Raw genomic sequence first — 22802 nt, forward strand, 5'->3', positions numbered from 1 at the left:
TGTTCAGTTCCATTTTCAGTTCTACTGCCTTTAAAAACGGAGATGGATCTACTCCTTATCTTAAAGTACACACAATGCAGTTAATTTTCTTAAAAAACATTCATTCTCAATATTTAACTGATATTGATATTTATACTATGCAATAATAATTTGATATATTTCAATAATTCATTTTTTCACAAGCCTTTAATGTGATACTTACAATACAGAAATCCATTATTATGTAATAACAACAATAAATAACCCAGCTTGTTTCATTAGAGGAGTAGTGAATGTTCCTATTGTCCCCTGAGAGCCAGCAGCAGGAGGGCCGATATTGATCACATCATAGTTTTGTCTTCAGTCTTCAGAGGAAAAAATGAGCCTCTGTATTTTAATTAAAAACATTTTCCTCAGATTCAATTGGTGGTGGTGAGGGAAGGTGTGTGTGTGTATGTGTGTGTGTGTGTGTGTGTGTGGGGGGGGGGGGGAAGTAGCTAGTTCATGGCTCTACCTTGTGTTGCCTCTGTCTTCAATAGTGGTGAGGGAAGGTGTGTGTGCAGGGGGGGGGGGGGGGGGGGGTGGTGGTAAGAGACGGTGTGTGTGTGTGTGTGTGTCCAGATGGTGGCTTGAACATGGCTCTACCTAGTGTTGCCTCTGTCTTCATAGTGGTCGTGAAGGAAGGTGTGTGTGTGAGGGGGTTCCGATGGTAGCTTGTTCAGGGCTCTACCTAGTGTTGCCTCTGTCCTCATTGACGTTTCGATGCCCTTAAGTAGCCGGAAGAACACTAAGATGATGAAGAGGTTAGGAGGGAGGACACCTCCTCTAATACCAGCTGAGTGTTGATTCGCTGTGTGTTGGCGTTCACAGTGACATCACGTTATAAATCACATGACTGGACCAAAGGTTGAATCACGGGGAACTAGGGGCATTCTGCGGGCTCGCTTCCTGTTCTCCTGGAGAAGAATGAGGTTGACATGAGGTGAAAGAGCGCGTTGCTCTCTTCCTATTTCTAAACGTAGTCGTTTGAAAACGTGTGTCGGCAAATGATCACATGACCTGTGTAAAGATGCATGACTCATTCTGAGTGTGAAGATACTAGAACTAAAGGAAGGAAATGACCCATGGCTGTAGATTTCTTAAGAAATGTACCAATATTCATTCAGATAAAATAATTTAACAGATACCCCATGTGTTGAGTCAATAATTATACAACATGCATAATGGACAGTGAGTTGCACTTAGAGAAACTACAACTGCCACATTGTCAATATTTAATGCAAATGCTCAATGGTGTTGGATAATTGAAACAGTAGCAGACATTTCAACATGTTCTGTGAAATAATAAATAAATACAGAATATAATAAAATATTCCAATACGTGCTACTCCAAATGAGGGTGAATATTGGAAGGAATGAATCCTGAAGCCTTCCGCTTGTTTGGTGATTCTGAGATCCTGCTGATCCGTCACCTGGGACGTACAGAAATAACATGGCCCCTAAAAAGAAGGAGCTCATCCGAAATAGAAAAATTCATAAAGGAGGTGGAGATGTTTCCTGGTAATAAAGTATGCACTGCGGAGGTGGTAATAACTCCTGACCCTATTAAATTAATTAAGTCACAGCTTATCATAATGGAGGCAGGGCGAGAAACGAACGGGGGAGCGAGAGAGAGAGAAAGACTAGGAGAGAGAGAGAGAGAGAGAGAGAGAGAGAGAGAGAGAGAGAGAGAGAGAGAGAGAGAGAGAGAGAGAGAGAGAGAGAGAGAGAGAGAGAGAGAGAGAGAGAGAGAGAGAGAGAGAGAGAGAGAGAGAGAGAGAGAGAGAGAGAGAGAGAGAGAGACCAAGGGAGAGAGGGGAGCATAGAGAGGAGTCTGACACAGTCTCTCAGAGAACCTCTGGTTGATGGGGCTGCGGGGGCCGGCGCACAGCCAACCAACGCACAACTTATTAAATTAGCGGCGGTCTCCACGGGGAGCACGGTAATTGTCCTTCAAGTCATTAAATCCAGCCTGTGTTTTTTCCTCCTCTGCTCCCAGGCGCTCCCAGCGTCGGACTGGGCCAGAGTGGTGCAGCCATCAGTAGGAGCACGCAGTACAAGGATGCTTTATACACAGTGTGTGTGTGCATGCATGCTTGTTGTGTGCGTGCGTGTGTGTGCGTGTCTAAACATGATACAGAGTGCAGACTTTATACAGAAAAGGTGTGGGTGTGTGCATGTATGTGTGTGTGTGTGTGTGTGTGTGTGTGTGCGTGTGTGCAGATGAATGTGTTTGTGTGTCTGCATGCGCAGCTGGCACGTCCAGACAGCATATTCTCCTATGCAGGATATTTGGTGTTGCCACCAAACCTAATGTAACCTGTCCCGGGAGCTAAGCACAAAGCAACGCAAATCAAATCTAATGGCGAGTCCCCTTCCTCGGCACTGTCTCCACGCTGCCTCTCCCGGGGCCTGATTGGAAGTGGCGGCCCTTTAAACTGCCTCCCGGTGGAGATTTGATGAGTACCTCAACTGATAGCAACACTTTTTTTTTCTTTCTCCCATTCCCCCCCAGCATCTCTGCACAGAGGAGGCTGGCCCGCTCTGCTCCTCCGCCTGGCTCTCATCAACAGAGCCTCTGCCCTGTTTGCTGCTTCTTATTGGCCCCGTTCCAGCCCACCAGGGCCCCGCCCCCGTGCTACCCTACTGCACACAGCTCCGCAAAGATACACAGCATACCGATTGGTTCTCCGTGATCCTAGCCTGCACTGACCTCTGCACCTTGGAATGACCCTTGAACCTGCTCTTTATCCCCAAAAGTGAACAAAGACAGAAAGTCCATCAGATTTGTGTGTAGGTTGAAGGGTTTGTCTGCAAGCTGCACAAGCCAACTTATCGGGGGAAAAGCTTGCAACGCACCGACGGTTAAGTGTGTGGGGTTTGATTGAGGGGTCGCATAATCCAATCAAAGATCCTACAGTGATGCAGAATGATGACTACAGAAGCTTCCACTCTGTCCCACAGCTGGCCAGGGGGCATCATCTTTATTTCAGCTTCACATTGCCTGGCATAGCCTTCTTCAGAGCATCTTCATTATTAGCATATGTTTCATTTTTAATTTGTAATGAAAATACTTTAGAGGGTTTGATCAGTTCATCAAGTTTCCCCTAAATAGATCTGAATACCGACTCAGAGAAGGGTGGTTGCTCAAAAATGCACCGACACTTTCAAAGGTTTACCCTTTGATTAACATTTAATTCAGAGGAACTACAGAGGAAGCAAACTTGCTTCCTTGATATATTTTCTTTATAGTTGCTTTATATATAAATATATTTATTTGTTTACTTCAACATACACACCTACGCTCTAGTCAACGCTCTCCACCCAGAGCTGAACCGGGCTATATAGCAGAGCCTGGCTATAAGAGCTTTGGCTTTAATGGAAACATTTCAAGATGGAGCCCACAGGAAGCAAATCGGCATGGAGAGGAAAACTGGATGCAATCAGAACCAGAGAGAGAGGGGGGGGGGGCTGACTAGAGTTGATAAAAAAGAATTATAGGCGTACAAATTTGTCCCCGTTCCTTCAGCGACAGCTTCAGCTTAGACGTATTAATAATGAAGAGCTTGGACGAGGAGAGAGGACATACTGAAATTAAAGCTTTTAAGTTGATGTGAGGCGGTGGCAGTGCAGACAGAGTGGCTTGGACGTTCCTCCCGAGCAAACAGGCGAGCAAACAAACACACAGGCGCGCGGAGTATCCCAGCGTATAGGCGCTTCTAATAGTGGGGGAGCTCGCCTGCTGTAAACAATGGGGGAGACGCTGTGCAATAATCTGATCCCACACACACACACACACACACACACACACACACACACACACACACACACACACACACACACACACTCCCGCAGACGAAGTGCACACAGTGGATAGACACATTTTCTTAATTAGCATCGCTAATTATCAGCAATGCAACAATAATTAATTAAAAAATATGATATTTAAATTAATTATTGATTAAGTTAATTAACAGGGAGGGGGTGGGGTGTGGTGGGGGGGATAATTAAGATTAAATGTTAAACGTACTGGTAATTAGGTTAGGGGTTGTAGCGCTGAGCTGACGACATGATGGATCCTGGTTGGAGACAGTGTGAGGGCTGAGGGGCAGAGGGTCCTCTGAGCCAGGCAGGCTTTAGACAGCCGGGGCGCTTCCTCCGATAAGTCTGGCTGGCTCTAGAGGAGGAGGAGGAGCAGGAGGAGGAGCAGGAGGAGGATCAGGAGGAGGAGGAGGAGGAGTAGGAAAAGGAAGGGGCGACACAGAGAGAGGAGCGAGAGGAAGACGGAGTTGGGTGAACGATATCTCGGAACTCGTTGTTCTGCTGTAGGCGCCCTGTTCTGTGATCTGACCAATCCACACGATCCATACAGGAAAACACCTTTAGACATACGATTTTGCAGTAACCACCATGTTTTTTATTTGATCTGAAAATGAAGAAGAGCAGGGAGATTATCTTGACCTCTGCCTTCTCTCATATTCTCTTTTCTTCTCTAGTTTCTTCCATGTTTGGGAGGGGAGGTTATTCCAGTAAAAGAATGACAATACTAACCCTACGAAAATAATGGCATGCCAGCAAGCATTCTAAAGCGTTACAACCACATAACAGTGGGTGACAGAGTGTGAGAAAGAGAGTAGAAAGTCAGAGATAGGTAGATTAGGTAGACCTTAGATTAGATAGATTAGGATGGGATGATGGAACAGAGAATATATTTGCAAGGTAACTCAATCTACCCAGGAGCCCTCCTCCACCAAAGACCCCCTACCCCACCACAGACCCTCTATCCCACCCCAGACACCCTACCCCACCACAGACGCCCCACCCCACCACACACACCCTACCCCAGGGCTCCTGCCCTGGAAGAACTGGGGCACCATGGCAAGTCTTGAGGACAAATTGGGGCACGGTTACCAACACTTAGTTTACAGGGAAGAGTGCCGTTAAATCAACATATAAATAGAGAGACAATTAATACCAAGGAATGTGTGGCAAATTAAATGATTGTGTTTTTAGTTATGTTTTTTAATTAAATTAAATTAAATTAAAATTAATTATTATAGTGTTTTGTTTATGTTTTATCCCTCTAATTCATCCCACCACCAACAGCTTCATACGGTACTGTTTGATGAGGAGAGGAAGAAGAGGAAAAACATGAGGAAGAAGACATACTTTAATGACTCCCTGTGGGAGGAAAAGCAGTCTATTCTTTTAACCCATCCTAACCTGCTTGGAGCAGGCTAGTTGTTTGACTGGAGGTGTTCCCCACAGGGGAACACCTCCAGACGTTAGTCCCCTTGGTTCTGGGCCACGGAGGAGTGAGACATGTTCTGTGGACTGAGAGGAACCCACGGCCCCTTGAGGAACCCACATGGACATGGGATAGAACCTCCAGCCTCCACACAGAAACAGCTGCGTGGAGAGGCCTGCTGGGGGCGGGGGCGGCCCCCACCATGGAGTCCCCATGCCGAAAGCAACACGATGACCTGCTCACCCCGCCATCTCCCTCATAGACCACACCAGCACTTTATGGCCCAAAGGGAGTTGAGGGATCAAACCAGCAACGCCCAAGTTGCTAGGCAACCTGGTCTATAGACGTCCTGAGCTCCTGTGGTCCCATTAGTTGTTTTTATCCACCATACTTTGGATCAATCTCATTCTGACCTTGAAAACCTCTTGGGAGACGGCATGAAGTTCTGCATCTGAGAGGCAGGCTGACAGACGGGTGCCTTTAGAAGGACTACTCCCTGGTGGTGATATGACTGACGTCCCAGAGGTCAAGAGATACATCAGAGGTGCACTAGTGTCTACAATCCCCAAAAGATGGGTTTCTCTGCGGTGTTTTCCAATCTGTGAATATTACTTGCCTTTTGGTCACCCGGGTGGATTCTAGTATGGAGTCTCTTACCCAGGGATTTTGGGGACAGCACTTAGAGGGCTGGGGAAATTCACTTAAAACATAGTTAGTACCAATACCAGAGTGGAGCTGAAGGAATATATGATGTTATGGAACATGGTTTAGGTAAGTTCAGCAGGTTACTTCAACAGTTTTTTTCAGCCTTAGGTGGCGGATTTTACTTAAAAACCTCCAGTTGAAGAAACTGTAACTGTTGACTTCTATAATAAAAGAAGTCAAAAGATGATGCCTGTGGCCTGTGTTGTCTTGTGTTGGTGCTATTTAGAATCGTGTGTGTCTGCAGATTCTGACGAACAATAAAGCATCTTAATGCAATTTTAAAGTAGTCGAAGGAGGACATGTCTGTGGTTCCACCAGAGGCTTGGTGATTATGGTGTGGGACCACGGTGGAGAAGCACTGCTTGTTCATGATGGATCCATTATCTGCAGTCAGCCATGGTCTTATCTAGTAAAGACAACATTACGTTTCACTGTTGGATGTGGAGTTCACACAAGATGCATGATTTATCGGCTTCTAAGACCGTTTTGATCAAGCCGAGTTCACTTTCTGTTTCCCTCTGCAGAGCGTCTGGACGGGTAGAAAGCCTCTTACAGAAAACATAAAGAAGATGGGACCAATCAGGGCTTGGGGGAGGGAGTTAGCTCCCTGAGGAAAGTATAAAAATCTTTAGGGCAATCAATAGTTTTATCCAAAATGAATAACAAAGGACAAACGGTAGTGTTAATCTCAGACGAGAGTCACGAGACCTAAGAACACTGCCTGGACTCATCAGAATAAAATACAAAACACTCATCACCCAAAGTCCAGTCTGCATTGACAAATAGGTTTTGTATCATACATGTATAATATTGTGTGCTTACGTTCACACACAGTTGTGTGAAGGTAAGCACACATCTTCAATTCACATGCTACTGTATAAAATAAATTCTTTAAATTACCCAATTGTTTTTGTCGAGACATTTCCTTGTGAAGCTTCTAGTTTTAAGACCAGTGGATTCAGTGTGAACTCCCTCACTTATATGCTCCCCATTGATTCAGTCAGTATCAATTTAAAAGTGTCTGTTTGGAACCTGCTACCATAGGGGCCATTTGATTGCCCTTGTCCCAGAAGCACACATCACTGCACAGCTAAGATGGCAGCCCACTGCATAATTAAATGGGGGGCCAAACTATTAATTTAACTGGCTTTGTCACAGTGTGAATGATAGAATGAAGTAAGATTTCATTATCGTATGAAATTGGGAGTGATGGAGATTATGTATGCCATGTGATTTATTTGTGTGTTACACACACACTTCTGTTGTTTGGCACAGCCACACAACAAAAATGCTAATAGTTTTTCCTCAGTAAAAAATATTCAACCCTGGCTTCTAATCCCATTTAATTTCATTTCATGGGTCATCACATCAAAATAAAAGCTTTATATAATTAAAGATTGGTGCTAATGTTCAGAATAATACTTCTTATAATAATAATAATAATGCTAATATTAATCATTATAATAATATGACAGGCTATATGTAACATTTCCATACTATCTGTATTGAAAGCTAGAGTGAGTCACATGACCACCATGGCGCTGTCTCTGTTGCATCATCTGAAATCAGCCAAGCTCAGTGTGTCCTGTTGGTAGAGGCTCTGACTGGGACACTCAGGGCTGGTGCCCTGAGTGTCCCAGTCAGAGAGAGAGAGAGGGAGAGGGAGGAAGGTAGCGGAAATAACAAGGAAGTGGGGGGCGCAGGAGAGCAACATTTGCAAAAATTTACAATGACTGTGCTGTCAGTCACCACGCTGAGATGTTCCATTTCATAGAGGCCATTTTGTATATTCAACAGCTGGCCATGCAGGGCAAAGAGCCCTTCCAGCCAAGCCTTAGTAAAACAGACAAACGGAACCTGTGTTAGAACTAAAAAGTGGTTGTATTCAGGTCAAATTGACCCTGTGTATATTTATCTTGCACGAATAAGTGCTGGTGGGTGGCGGAGCTACTGCATGCTGTTAATACTGTAGTAAATCTTCATCTGTGTAATAATTATAATTTAATATAAAACACGTCTCCTATGTGTACTGCAATAAACATTGTTTTATTTGAAAGGATTTGATCACAGAGGCCACTTAAGGTACATAAACAGATGCACTTTATATTTTTTCGGGGGGATATTGTATAAATTGAACGGGTAGTAAAAGTTGGACCTAGGAAAAACAAAATCCCCATCTCTCTCTCTATCCAAATGTTATCCAACATGATTGACTGGTTGAAATGGCCTTGCCTGAGCTCAAATAGCCAGTTTGGAGAATTGGGAAGGGAACTTTGAACCTGCATTAACCGCAAAAAAACAGCAAAGATTAGTCAAATAAAACCCAGACCTCAGACTTTCATGTTGGTGTACGTCAGTAGGGAAGCTCAACAGAGAGTTCTGTAACTGCAGAATCAAATCAGAAAACCACCAGTGGTTGTTATTTGGCTGCCATTTTGAACTCATAGAAATTCAATTATAGAAATCATAGAAATTCATTCAATTATGTATATTTTACCGTGGTAAATAAAAATAATGAGCAGATAACATAGAAACTGCTGCATTGCTCAATTGCATTGCTCAAAAAAGTGTTGTGTGCACTGTAGCCTACACACTGTACGGAGCTCATAATATATTTCTCGTATGCCTTCCCTCACCGACGCCCACGGACTCGCCTATAGACCCACTGAAGCCTCTGGAGGAAGCAGACATGAAGAAGTCAAGACACTTTGAACGATAGCGGAAGGGTAGAAAGTAAAGTAAAATGGGCTTAAGAAGGAATGACGTAGTGTGTCTGGGTCCCGCTAGGTGGAGCACTTGGTCTCTTGGTTCAGTCACGTATGGCCTCTCCTTCTCTCATCTCCACACCACATGAAGAGTGCATCCACAGTCCCGTCACGGACGTGATGAGTTAGAATCAGTTTGGCTGGCAGTGAATGATGATGGTCAACTGATGTTTCTGAACATGTGGGCCATCACAGCGCCCATCCAAAATGAACCAATGGAGCTTTCCAGGTGATTAGGCTACTCCTTACTTACATTGATTGAGTAAATAAGGCGACCTACTAAAAATAAATGAGTATCAAGTGCAGGCAACAACTTGCATTTATTTGGCTTCCCTGCATTTTATATTCTCGACCTCATTCGTTGGAAATTCCTTTATTAGGTTTTTCGTGAGACTCAGAGCCGTATTGGATTTGGCCCCTGGTGTTTGCACAGGTTTAAAAACTGTACGCCTAATATTCAACTCAAGTGTTTCTAAATGTGTAATGCTATAGGCCCAGCCTTTCACCCATGGGTCTAAATGCCATGTTTACAGGGACCTGGAGCTTTCCGTGTCTTATCGTCTTTAGATGACGCATCACAAATGTCTTATTATTCATCCTCCTTGGGTTCCTTGTTGGTATATTATACGGTATATTCAACTATGTTAAACCATATATTAAACTGGGAAAACCGCTTAAAATGCGTTTAGACCAGGTCTAATCATCTGTTTAGGAATAAAAGCCTAAGCTCGCCTGTATGTCATGTATTTGAGGAGACCTGCGCTATGGGGGCCAGACTAAATCACCAGGCTTGCAGAATGCTCTGGGGAGCCTCGTTCTTTATGGCAGTTTTGATAAATAAAAGCTATTTGTAATCTACCTAAAGTGAATGTTGGCAACTTGCCGATACGCGTACATCAGCTTTAATGACCCGATGGCTCCGCGGAGGGAAACGGTTTGCTGGACAGAAATAGCCGATTCTGCGTTAATTACATCCTTGTTGAGCTAAATTACTATTAATAGGAATGTTGGCGGGTTTCTTCTTCTAATAGGCTTCCCTCGGTATTCTGATTGTGCTGAGAACCATGATTAAGTTCACTTCCATGTCGCTAGGGGGCACATACGGTCTGCGTAAAGGTGATTCAGGGGGAAGCAGCGAAACCTCTCTCCCGCTCTCCATGTCTCTCCCTCTTCCCCTCCCTCCACGTCTCTCTCTCTCTCTCTCTCTCTCTCTCTCTCTCTCTCTCTCTCTCTCTCGCTCTCTCTCTCTCTCTCTCTCCATCTCTCCGTGTCTCTCCCTCTCGGCGTTTGGCTTCACCCACCCTCACTCCCCTGACGTGTCCCTCATCGGCACATTTCCTGTGTTTGCTGGGTGTTAAATCACCTCCACCGCTATCAGAGGATGGCATTAAAGCACAACCTTATAAATACACCGATTGAGATTTCATAAACAATCCCTATTCCCTACATGTGCATTCACGTAGGTGTTCGGTAAACTGTCAAATCGAACTAGTTGTGCTGTGAGTTGGCTCTACATGTCGGCCTATAATAGGATTATTTATCGTTTATAATAAGTCATATCATTACATAAATACATTAATAAATAACAATCCAAATGTAAGGCCGATCTTTGGAAGAATGCACAACAATCAAGTTGAACCCATGATGTGTGACACAGGATTAAAGGAACTTCCCACACTTATCACTTTCTCCGAGTTCTCCATCTCTTTTGGATCAAGTATTCTACGGATAAAGAGACAGTAGGGAGAGAGAGAGGGGGGAGAGAGAGAGAGGGGGGGAGAGAGAGGGGGGGGGAGAGAGGGAGAGAGGGGGGGGGGAGGGGGGAGAGCCATATATGGGTTTGGCCAACGTTGACAGGCTTCGTCGCCAACCAATCGGTGAACGGCTTTGGGTTTGATGGACGACCTCAGCGACTGTTAGGGGAGGTGCGTTGCGCAAAAAGCAAATCCTCGTGAGTGAGCAGCATTCAGTGTGGAGTTGCAGGACGCGCAGCGCTCCAGCCCGGCTCCGAGGGAGACACGGGCCACGTTACCCAGAAAGGGCAGATCATCCAGTCCGTATGAAGGGGACATTTTAAGAAGATGACATGCAGTTATTCAAGTAATTGTTTGGATTATGCTTCTTCTTTTTCTTCTTTTTTGAAACTCGTCCTCTTCACTGGAACTCCGTCGGAGAGCGCTTCATCGGAATGTGTTGGAGACGCGTCTGAGATCAGCGGACCTTGTTGAAAAGAAAAACCTTTGGCACAAACCTGGACATAACCACACCACCATGTCACCTTCTTTACGGGACTATCCACACGTACACATTTAACCCAACGTCTACTTCGGCTTTATAAAGACTTCAGATGGTTTGGGGTGGACTTTTGTTTCCATTAAAAAGGTGACGGGGAAATGACGTTTTATTGAATCCAAGAGGATAAAAGAACCTGTTGTCTGTTCCCCCCAGTGCGCTTGTTTTCGTAGTTGTTGGTTCGGTGTGGAGATGATCGCGCTACTGCTCGCGGTGCTGTGCATCGCGCACGGAGCGCGCTCTCAGATCCGCTACTCGGTGCCCGAGGAGGCGGATCACGGGACCCTAGTGGGCAACATCGCGGAGGACCTCGGGTTGGACCTCACCAAGCTCGCCTCCCGCCGCTTCCAGGTGGTGCCCAACTCGCGGACGCCGTACCTGGAGGTCAACCTGGAGAACGGAGTCCTCTTCGTGAACGAGAAGATTGACCGCGAGCACATCTGCAGGCAGAGCGCGAGCTGTCAGCTCAACATGGAGGTGTTCCTGGAGAACCCGTTGGAGCTGTTCCGCGTGGAGATCGAGGTGGTGGACATCAACGACAACCCGCCGAGCTTTCCGGAGACCGACATCACGGTGGAGATCTCCGAGAGCGCTACGCCGGGAACCCGCTTCCCCCTGGAGAGCGCCTTCGACCCGGACGTGGGATCCAACGCGTTACGCACCTACGACATCACCACCAACAACTACTTCTACCTGGACGTGCAGACGCAGACGGACGGCAATAAATTCGCGGAGCTGGTTTTGGAGAAGCCTCTGGACAGGGAGACGCAGGCGGCCCACAGGTACGTGCTGACCGCCGTGGACGGGGGTCAGCCCCCGCGGACCGGCACTGCGCTGCTGGTGGTCAAAGTGTTGGATTCCAACGACAACGTGCCCGTGTTCGACCAGCCGGTGTACACGGTGACTCTACCGGAGAACGCTCCGGTGGGGACGCTGGTAATTCAGCTGAATGCCACCGATTCAGACGAAGGTCAGAACGGCGAGGTTGTGTATTCTTTCAGCAATCACATCTCCAGCCGCGTCAAGGACCTGTTCAGTATCGATGCGCGCACCGGCCGCATAGAGGTGCGCGGCGAGGTGGACTTCGAGGAGAGCGGCCTGTTCCAGATCTTCGTCCAGGCTAAAGACCTGGGGCCCAATGCGGTGCCCGCGCACTGTAAAGTTCTGGTGAAAGTGGTGGACGTCAACGACAACGCACCGGAGATCTCCTTCAGCACCGTGACCGAGTCCGTGAGCGAGAACGCGTCCACCGGTACCGTCATAGCACTGTTGAGCGTGGCGGACAAAGATGCGGAAGAGAACGGACAGATTCACGTGGAGATACTAGGCGACGTGCCGTTCAAACTAAAAACCTCCTTTCGTAACTATTTCACCATCCTGACCGACGGACCCTTGAACCGAGAACAGACAGACTCATACTCGGTGACTGTGGTCGCGCGGGATAAAGGGAACCCTTCCCTCGCCACCAGTAAGTCAATTAAAGTACAAGTGTCGGATGAAAATGACAACGCACCGACATTTACACAGCCGATATATGACGTTTATGTGACGGAAAACAACGTTCCCGGGGCATACATCCATGCTGTGACCGCTCTGGACCCGGACATCGGCCAAAACGCTCTCATCAATTACTCCATACTGGAGTGTGACATTCAGGGCATGTCCGTCAAAACCTACGTGTCCATCAACGAGGAGACGGGCTACCTTTACGCGCTGCGCTCCTTCGACTACGAGCAGCTGAAGGACTTCACGTTCATGGTGCAGGCCAAAGACAGCGGGGGGCCCAAGCTCTCCACCAACGCCACCGTCAAAGTCATCATCGTGGATCAGAACGACAACATCCCCCTGGTGCTGGCCCCCCTCGGCAAGAACGGCACGGCCAAGGAGCCCCTGCCGCGCTCGGCCGAGCCGGGCTACCTGGTGACCCGGGTGGTGGCCATGGACGGAGACGACGGCGAGAACGCCCGCCTGTCCTACAGCATCCAGCGGGGCAACGAGAACGGCGTGTTCCGCATGGACTGGCGGACAGGAGAGCTGCGGACGGCACGGAGGGTCTCCGTGAAGCGGGACCCCCACCAGCAGTACGACCTGCTGATCGAGGTGCGGGACCACGGCCAGCCGCCGCTCTCGTCCAGCGCCAGTGTGCTGGTGGTGCTGGTGGACAGCGTGGCCGAAGGTCACGGGGCTGGCGGCGACCGCGGGCCCGGTGGGGGCGGGACGTCCAAGGCCAAGGAGGGCACCCTGGACCTCACGCTCATCCTCATCATCGCTCTGGGCTCTGTGTCCTTCATCTTCCTGCTGGCCATGATCGTGCTGGCCGTGCGCTGCCAGAAGGACAAGAAGCTCAACATATACAGCTGCCTGGCCAGCGATTGCTGCCTGAGTGGCGGCGGCAGCAGCAGCTCCTGCTGCTCCAGGCAGGCCCGCGCGCGTAAGAAGAAGCTCAGCAAGTCTGATATCATGCTGGTGCAGAGCACGGTGAACACTGGCGGGCCCAATACGGCCCAGGTCCCCGTGGAGGAGTCTGGGAGCTTTGGCTCCCACCACCAAAACCAGAACTATTGCTACCAGGTATGTCTGACTCCAGAGTCCGCCAAAACTGACCTCATGTTCCTAAAGCCGTGTAGTCCGACTAGGAGCACAGACACGGATCACAACCCGTGCGGGGCCGTAGTCACAGGGTACACAGACCAGCAGCCTGACATCATATCAAACGGCAGCATTTTATCACACGAGGTAAGAGCTCCTCTCGACGTGTTCCCCTTAATGCTCCCCTGTTCATAATACACTGTGTTGTCTGAGAATGACCTGTTAACCCATCGGGCTCCCCTACTGCATTAACCCATCGGGCTCCCGTACTGCATGAACCACCCGGGTGCTGCTTTGTTAGACATAGACACCAGTTGATGTAGCAGTAGATGCATCCCTACGTTGTTGTTACCCGACCTGTTCTTCATAAGCACCAGAACAACAGATGACTTAGTGTTCAGAGGTCGATGGTTAGAACAGCTTCCCTTAGAAGATAGGCCCTGTCGTTAAGTGTGGATACAAAGCCACCGCTTCCCTTCTGCACGGCATCCCGGAACGGCCCTAAAGCAAACAGGACGCCCGGGTACCAGTGGCTGACATCTCTGCCTCTGGCGCCCACTCTGGGAGGTCACTCCCAGAATAGCAATCGTGGCGTTTTTAAACTCTGTTTATGCTTATGATTAGCGCCGAATGCTTTTAACCCCACCCTTATGTAACAGGACGAATTAGAACAAACATAAATAAATAATGCTAAAATATGTCGCCTTGAAGGGTGCTTATTACTGTTGATGTGCATTTTTTTGGACGGGTGTAGCAGTGATTGTGCTAGAAAGCGTGTGTGTGTGTGTGTGTGTGTGTGTGTGTGCGAGTGTTTCAGAGTGTGTGTTAGTGTGCACACATGCAAGTCCCTTTGGGAGAACAACAGTCACATTAGGCATACTGGTCACGATGTTGCTGAGTTGCACTGGAACAAAGATGCATCTATTGCTGTGCCAGCCCGAATAGGTGCATCACTTCATTTTATTCCTTGGCAACAAATCTGTGAGCCACACTTCCCTGTGGGGGTGCAGTCCCACCTTGGCCCCACCGAAAGGAGGAATAAATAAACGCCAAAGGGCCCGTCCTGAACTACTCCAAGTCATAATCATACCGTCATCTCATAACCTGCTTCACTGTCTGTGATGTGTACTGTCGTGTGGAAGAGGCTTCAACACAGACACGTCTCTGAAGAGAACATCACCGCCAGGCCAGGGAATGACACCACGTGATTCCCTGGCCCGGCGGTGTGTTATTCTGCTGAGACTGGTGCGCTCTATGCTAATGGTTTTATGTAAAGATGTGGGCGAGCGCTGATTGAACTGCCCCCCACCCCCTTTTGTGTTTCCAGACCAAACACCAGCGAGCCGAACTCAGTTACCTGGTGGATCGGCCGAGGCGCGTCAACAGGTAAACACAACAGAACCCGGAGGCCTGGAGGCTCCGTCTGAACACACAGAAACAGAATCAGAGTCTCTATACTGGAGGGGGAAATCACACAGCAACTACCCAAACAAAGTCCTTTATTAGATAAGCAGTGGACTGAACAAACAAAAATGTAATGAAATAAAACCATTTATCGTTTTGGGGAACCTGTGGAAACGCTCATTGATCTCCTACTCCCTTTGTTCTGCCCCCAGCTCTGCCTTCCAGGAGGCAGACCTGGTGAGCTCCAAAGACAGCGGCCACGGGGACAGCGAGCAGGGAGACAGCGACCACGACGCCACCAACCGCGGCCACTCCTCCGGTAGGTCGTCCTGCGTGCTAGGGGCGTGGGAGATAGCGGCGGTCCCTGCTGCAGTGTGTGTGTGTGTGGGTGTTGCAGAGAGAGAGGGGAGGAAAGAGAGAGAAAGGAGGGGTGGGGGGCTCTAGTTTTAAGAAGTTAAAACATTCTGCCGGGTCATTTTGAGTCACCATCTGGATTCACTCGTTAGCAAACCGAGAGCTAGGACAAATTAAAAATGTTATTGGTTGGCTTGGTACGAAAAACAAGATGGTGAATGAACAAGACAGGACCTTTAGTTTTAATTTGTGTGTGTGTGTGCATGTGTGTGTGTGTGTGTGTGTTTGTGCTGTGTGTGGGTGTAGGGGTGTGTGTGTGTGTGTGTGTTCTCTGTGTGTGTGTGTGTGTGTGTGTGTGTGTGTGTTTGGTGAATGTGTGTGTGTGGGGTATGTGTGCGTTTGGTGTATGTGTGCGTTTGGTGTATGTGTGCGTTTGGTGTATGTGTGTGTCTAGTGTATGTGTGTGTGTGATATAAAGTCTCTTTGTTGCGGGGTCAAGTGTGGCCCCCCCGCTGTGGGAGCTGTCTACTCAACGCGCCGATCGATTGTTCCCCCGGACCTAAAGAGGCTTTTTACTTAGTGATGTGGTGCTTGGAGTTGGTTTGGAGCAGGCTTGTGGAGCAGGCTCCCTGTGTGTGTATGTGTATGGGGGTGTTTGTGTGTGTGTGTGTGTGTGTGTGTGGCTGTGTGTGTGTGTGTGAGTGTGCTGAAATAGCAGCAGCGCTGCTGTGTTCAGAGCTTCACATTCTGTACGCCCCAGAAGAAGAAAGGCCTGATGAGCTGCGGTCGTCCTCAGTGTTTTAAGCCACCTCGCACGGTTTTCCGTGGGCTAAATGATGATTGTGTTTATTTGCGTTAGCCTCGCGTTGCTCGCCTTGTTTCCCTCTGGTCGGGGGCTGACAACCAGCTCCTAGTCCCCGTCCTGCTTCCGACATCAGCCCTGCATCAAGTGCAGGACAGTTTTAGCGGCGCCATCTGAAATGAAAGCCCAGGGTGTTGTTTGTAAACACGGCGGCGGCGGCGGCGGCCGTGGCGGCGGCGGCGGCCTTAATGAGGCAGGCGCTCCCGAGCGGCGGTCAGCTTCACGCCCGGACCGCCCGACGAGACGTGACGGGCCTGGTAATGAGAGGAGGCCTTCCCCCTTGGCAGAGTGCTTGTTTTGAAACCGCACGCAACTAAACAAAGCCGCTCATTCATTCACCTCTTCATTCATTCATTTGTTCACTTAGATACGCTCTGATCAGGGAACCCATCCCCCCTTTGTTTCTCTTTTTGTGTGCGGTTTTTCTACATATATAGCTCTTCCTTTATCCCCTCACTCCTCTTCAGCCCCCGTCTCTGTCTGCATTCCTCCCATAGTATCTCATTTTGGTCCCTGATTTTAATGTCCCCTCCACCAGCAGACACCCGTAGACACAATGCCCCCCCAGCCCACCCTCCTCTCTAAGTTTGGAATGCATATTTTAGCACTGCATTCATTCATTGCTCCATGTGTGCCCGAGAAAGGCTGCGTGATGTGGATAGAAAATATCACATTGTGATTCATTATAATAGATGATGTCAGAGGGAAATCTAAGGTATGAGGGCAATACTAGTAATAGTGTCCAAAGACCCCATTCAGTTGAGCCATGAATGCATTGCTAATAACGCCATTAAAACATTGTGATGAAATGTATTAAATTCATCTTGCCCGGCGAGCTGCGAGCTGCGACCTGGGTGGGCTTAGAGGCAACAATATCAGCCCCGGAGCTGTAAAAAACCTCAAAGTGACACCCCTCTGCATTCTTCTCACTTTAGTGTCAAACACGTGGATCACTGCTTTCCGAGAGAACTGCATGGAGTTAAAATGCTTTCTGCGTAATAATGAGTTACCTTGTACTTCATGGGAACGTGCCAACATTGAGTAAATATGTAGGGTCACGCCACATGCGGTCGGTTATTCTGGACCACGAAGGGTCAGCTCTCGTTGTGCGGCCAACAAGCTAACTGAAGCATTGCCGAAGCAGCAGCACTTTATTGTCTCTGACTTTGAATACCCTTGGTGTGGCGAATGGGATACAGTTAGCTTTGTGGCAGAATCACCAGGGGAGCTTAGCGTCTTTAAACAGATTATTTGTTGTGCATTAAGTCTTTGTTTGATTAGGATAATTGATAGCCTGGCTTAGAGTGTGGCGCTTCAACACTTTGAAAAATATACAGGCTTATTATTCTCTGTGTGCTAATTGAATTTCATAGTCTAGGGTATACACAAAATGTAATTGTGTAAAGTTAACAAATAGGTTTCACAAAACCTCTTTGCTTTTAATCAGCACGCACCTCCATCATATTCTGTTTAGCCTAGTTTTGTTTATATTCAAGCCTATAAGCAATGCTGGTATAAGGGCTTAATTAAGGATGGGCTTGTATGGATGGTTCTGAATAGCTCTTCTAATCAGCAGATATTACTAATATTTCAAGCAATTTATGTGTTTATACTTTTCTAACAACCAAACCAAAAATAAACAAGCCACAGCTTATTTATATCACGGCCGTGCTTACAGTGTTGTGATGATGAAGCAACAGAAGGGCATATTTTCACAGACAATTGACCTTAGCTTGATCCTTATTTATTGGACATTTTGTAATATTTTTTATTTTCACATTCATATCTTTTTGGCAAACCATGTAGAATAGGTGATCCAGCCTGCTTCAAAACCCTGATCTAGCCCTATTGAAAGTTCCTGATGAGGTCACCTCTTTCAAGGGTCTGGCAGCAGGAATGCTGATTTAAGATTACCGTCAAGTCTATTATGGGGAACATAACTCACTGAGTGACAGTTTTGGATTCTGCTAATTTGCTAATTTGAATGTTAATTGCATACAAATTAATGCAAGACACATAGCGATACAAAAGCCAGAATTAGTTTTTGTATTAATCAATAAGTGCTACTGTGCACTAGACTGGGTAGCCCGAGCCCATTCTGCCGGCGATTTGAATTCGCCCTGCAGAAGGGTCTGGAGAGGAGCAATACATTTCTTTCTGCTTCTGATACGCTTTTTTACGGGAGCCAATCACCAAGCTGGCTTCCCCCTCTGGCATGCCATTGGCTGGTTTAACACAATGATGACAGGGAAGCGACGGCAAGCAGCCAATTGCGTACAGAGTCATTTGAACTAGGCCCGTTGATCACGCCTCTTGTGCTGAAGAAAATGACAGCAGCCTCCCCAGACCAACGTGCAATCTACGATTGAGCTTGGTCATGGGCTGTTTCCCAACGTGAAGGAAGCATGCTCAACGGCATTTCATAGAACGCCGACAAGCACTGTTCCAATGTTGAGAACACTCGGAAATTCGCAGCCTTTTCACATCCTTTGTTTTTGAGAATTCCGAGATTTTTCAAGGATGCATCGATGAATCCTCAAAATCGAGGCAAAATCCCCACAATCCTTTGCGTTCACATGCTGCGCGGGCTATTTAAAACATTGCTTTACACAAGTGAAGTTATTTGAAAGTTTTCAGAAATATTTTGTGACGTATTGCTTTTTATAGATTAATCATGTAAATGCAAAAAATTAAGCTTAAAGACCTGTGCGATTATTTTCAAATGTTTTTGCAACATAATGATAGGCTGTATTTTGCATGGATTGAATTGTTTAATATGTAGCTGGTGTTTAAACAAACTACTGTATTCAATAACAATTTCAACAATTAAAATATTACAATATTTACCACTGGAGCAGTATTAAAAAGCGGAAGTGGAAGCACTTTCACACTAGCAAGTCGTTCCAAACTGAACGCTACAAGCACTAGCCAGCACTCATGCCTCATCTCCATAGGACGCGACTCGCAAGGAAGAGTTCTAGCAAGGCTGCAGCCTTCACATTGGGAAACAGCCTTGGTCTGGCAAAAGCCTGTGCACACCATTTGAGTATAAATCGTTCAAAAAATAAATAACTCCAGTCACAACAATCTTTCGATGCAATGTGACAAAAGGTTTCATGTGTACATTTCCAGTGGAAGTGAATTCAAGCCTAGGTACAGCTGTTTTCTCTTGATAATGCCATCATTTTGCAGAGCAGAATTTGCACATTTGTTTGTATATGTTCCTACATTTATCATTAAATTGTGCAAAGAAAACAGGAAACAGGAAATAAAGAAAATAAAATAGCAATGAAGTCTCCTGATCTCTTGCTATGTTCCATCCGAACGCAGGTTTGAAGGCAGCTTTTAGCAAACCCAAAATAGAATAGATAGAAAAAACTGTTAATTATCTCCAACCCTGCATTGCAGCTTTTGCTTTACCAAGCCGATAGCAGCCAACGTGTTGTTAAATGGTACTGTCCTCATGCTCTCTCCATGCAGAGCTTCTGAGGCCAGTTATCCACTATCCTCCTGGTTATTTTACATAACTCCAGGTCCAGACTAAATCCCCTCCCTCATGCCTGCGCTTCACATTATCGGTGTGGTAACAGCTCGCTGATCGGTAATTCATTTCTTTTTTCAGACCTCTGCATACCAATTACCAAATGAAGGTTATTATGGAGACTTTGCCTTCTCTCGCTTGGTTGCCGTGCAGAATTTTAAGATGAGATGAGCCTTTTACAAAGACCGGGGGAAGGGGAGGATAGCCATGGTGTGTGTGTGTGTGGGGGGGTGGGGAGGCGGGGGGGGGGGGGGGGTGGTTCATTACATTTGTACAGTGTTATCTTTCTCCTTTTCTCTCTGTCCGTCTGACTGACTGTCTCTCTCTCCTCACTGCTATATCTCTCTCTCCCTCTTTGGGCTGTTTGTCCTCTGTGTTAAGTGAGGGACGTATCGACACAGTTCTGTCCGTGAAGTATTGAAGACCCAGGCCAGATCTACTGCCCTGGTCAGATAAAGGTCTTGTAATTTATGCCTGCCGTTGATCTCCACAGAGCCAGCTTTCCAAGGTGCAAAGGTGTTACCCGCTGGTCTGCCATTATTTTTGTGACTGTTGGGCAGTCACAATGAATGTTACACTTAAAAAAATGTGTGGTTCTTTTGTTTAGCCTAAGTTATTTTTTTATTAATAATTAATTCACTATTTTACATAAGAAATGTCAAGTCATATCAGAATTAGGTTTTTCTTTTTGCTCACACTCATTGTGCGTTTCCTGCTTGTTGGAAGGATGATGGATGGAGAGGGAACATGTGGGAGTATCTGAACACTATTGGCACGGTGTGGGAATGTACACAGACTCTGGTCTGCCTTATCTCAGCCTAAATGCCACCGTCCTTGTTCCATTTTGAGAATTAAACGGAGCCTCCATTTTGTGATTTCAGCTAAACAGGGTTCTCTGCTGCTGAGCTGAAACAAGGCTCCTCATAGCCATGAGGAGTATCATTTCACGTGATTTCCTCTCTAGGATGAAGCTACAGCTCTGGTTTATCCTTGTGACGATGGCTTGTTTTGCTTGGTTTAATGTAGCAGTGCTAGGGCAAATGGCTTCTTTCCTTCATGTAGAAGGCCATATTAAAAGATTATGTGAGAGTTTATTTATGGTTTGTTGTTTAATATTTAATAACAGACCCTCTTGTTAGGAGCACTGGGCACTTTTCCAGGTTGTGACAGCAAACCAAATTAATCCGCTTGGTAACAAAGCAAATTCCCCTTTTGCTGACCGCTACAGACTAGACTCACACACACTAAAACAAACACACACACACACACACACACACACACACACAGAGTTATATTTGACATCTGAGGTCTTAGCTAGCCTAATCAGTCTGTATGCTAAGGGATTAGCGAGAGATAGCCCTGGTAGCATAACAGTTCCGATTTTAAATCCTAATAACAACAAACCAGACCCACATTCACAGAAAACACAAACAATCATGAAAGAATCCACACACACAAGGGGCATCGAACAGACAACATTCAATGATGGACCATATGGCTCAAGGGAAGACTCAGAATGTCTGAAAGCGTAGAGCAGCTCTGAATATCTGTACTGAATTATGTCTTAACACCCGTTGTTAACACCTTCAGTGTTTTTCACAAAATGGTGATTTTTTTTCTTCTTCTGCGGCATGCTTTCAAAAGGACCCATTAAAACATCATAATTAGCTCACGTGGAAGTGCTCAGAAAACGGGTACGAGACAGGACCTGCAGTCATTCAGGGAGACAATAACACTCTGTCTCTTTTGGGTTTGAATGGAGGGCTTTGGAACAGGCAGCAGCACTGGTAATCTGATAGTAGCGCTCCTTAATCTAATACCCAAGGCGCAGGTAATGGCACAGCTAAAGTCTGTTGCTATTGGTTTATAAAGTGGGGCTCTTTGCCCCCCTCTGCCCCACACACACACACACATAGCCCCCTCCCTCCCACACCCACACACACACACACACACACACACACACACACACATAGCCCCCTCCCTCCCACACACACACACACACACACACTCACACAGGCACGCACGCACAGACACACAGACACACACGCACACACAAACCTCCCAGCTATCTGGCAGGTTCCGTCACACTATGCTCGATTGCTTACATGGACACAGAAGGGCTTTTTTCATTTTAGCTTCTTAAAATGTAAACATGAACCACGACCAAATGCCTCCCATCTCCTCCAGAGACACTGATGTGCATGTTCGGCCGCACATAGACACACACACATAGACACACACGCACACACACACACCCACACGCACACATACGGACATGCACACACGCACACGCGCACGCACACACACAAAGACTTACCTGAAACCTGTATTATCTTTCGTACATTGCATTTGACTCAGCAAATGAATGGCTTTTTTTTCTCAAACGGAGCCACATCTTGATATTAAGACAAACCTTACAACACACTAAAGATAAGGCAAGATTTGCGTCTGTCTATGTGTTTCTGTATATATTTATCTTTTTGTGTGTGCAAGCAAGATATCTGCGTTTGTGTTTGTGTGATTATGCAACTGTGAGCATGTGTGTGTGTGTGTGTGTGTGTGTGTGTGTGTGTGGATGGTATGCATTATGTATGAGTGTTTGGTTGGTTGTGTATCTGAGCAGGGCGGGGTGTGTGTGTAAGGCGAGAACAGAGGAGACTCCTGTATGCTATTAGAGAACACGTTCTGCTGACAGCGGCTGTAGAACAGCCGGTGACAGGAGATGTGTTCAGATGCCCATTTATCACCTTTTAGATCTCGGTTAAAGTTAAGCTATATAGCGCTGTGGTTTTTTAAAATGTAATAATGTTTGAACAATAGCCTTATGAATTATATATAACTAACTCTAATTCCCCAAGAAAACAGTTCCTATTACGACTACAGTGTACGACAGACATTTGTTTGACTAAAAATACCAAACTGAGACGATTTTCTAGTGATTGCCATCCATTATGCCTGCCTGCTCCTCGTGTCTATTTGAGATACTTGCAATCAAAACTAATGGACCTCTCTACCTCTCTGCTT

The 22802-nt window shown here is 46.8% G+C and overlaps 1 protein-coding gene across 1 annotated transcript in view; it reads left to right on the forward strand.

The window, feature by feature from the left end:
• Positions 1-22802, forward strand: part of pcdh10b (protocadherin 10b) — a gene marked incomplete at its 5' end in the record, with an annotated part of 74288 nt that overhangs the window by 46836 nt on the left and 4650 nt on the right. Inside the window, 3 exons of the mRNA XM_084469618.1 lie at positions 11202-13764; positions 14945-15003; positions 15234-15340. Coding sequence (XP_084325744.1) covers positions 11202-13764; positions 14945-15003; positions 15234-15340 — 2729 coding nt within the window. The remainder of the gene's footprint in view (positions 1-11201; positions 13765-14944; positions 15004-15233; positions 15341-22802) is intronic.

Source organism: Micromesistius poutassou (genome assembly GCF_964030765.1).
Source record: "Micromesistius poutassou genome assembly, chromosome: 6".
NCBI classification, from domain to species: Eukaryota; Metazoa; Chordata; class Actinopteri; order Gadiformes; family Gadidae; genus Micromesistius; species Micromesistius poutassou.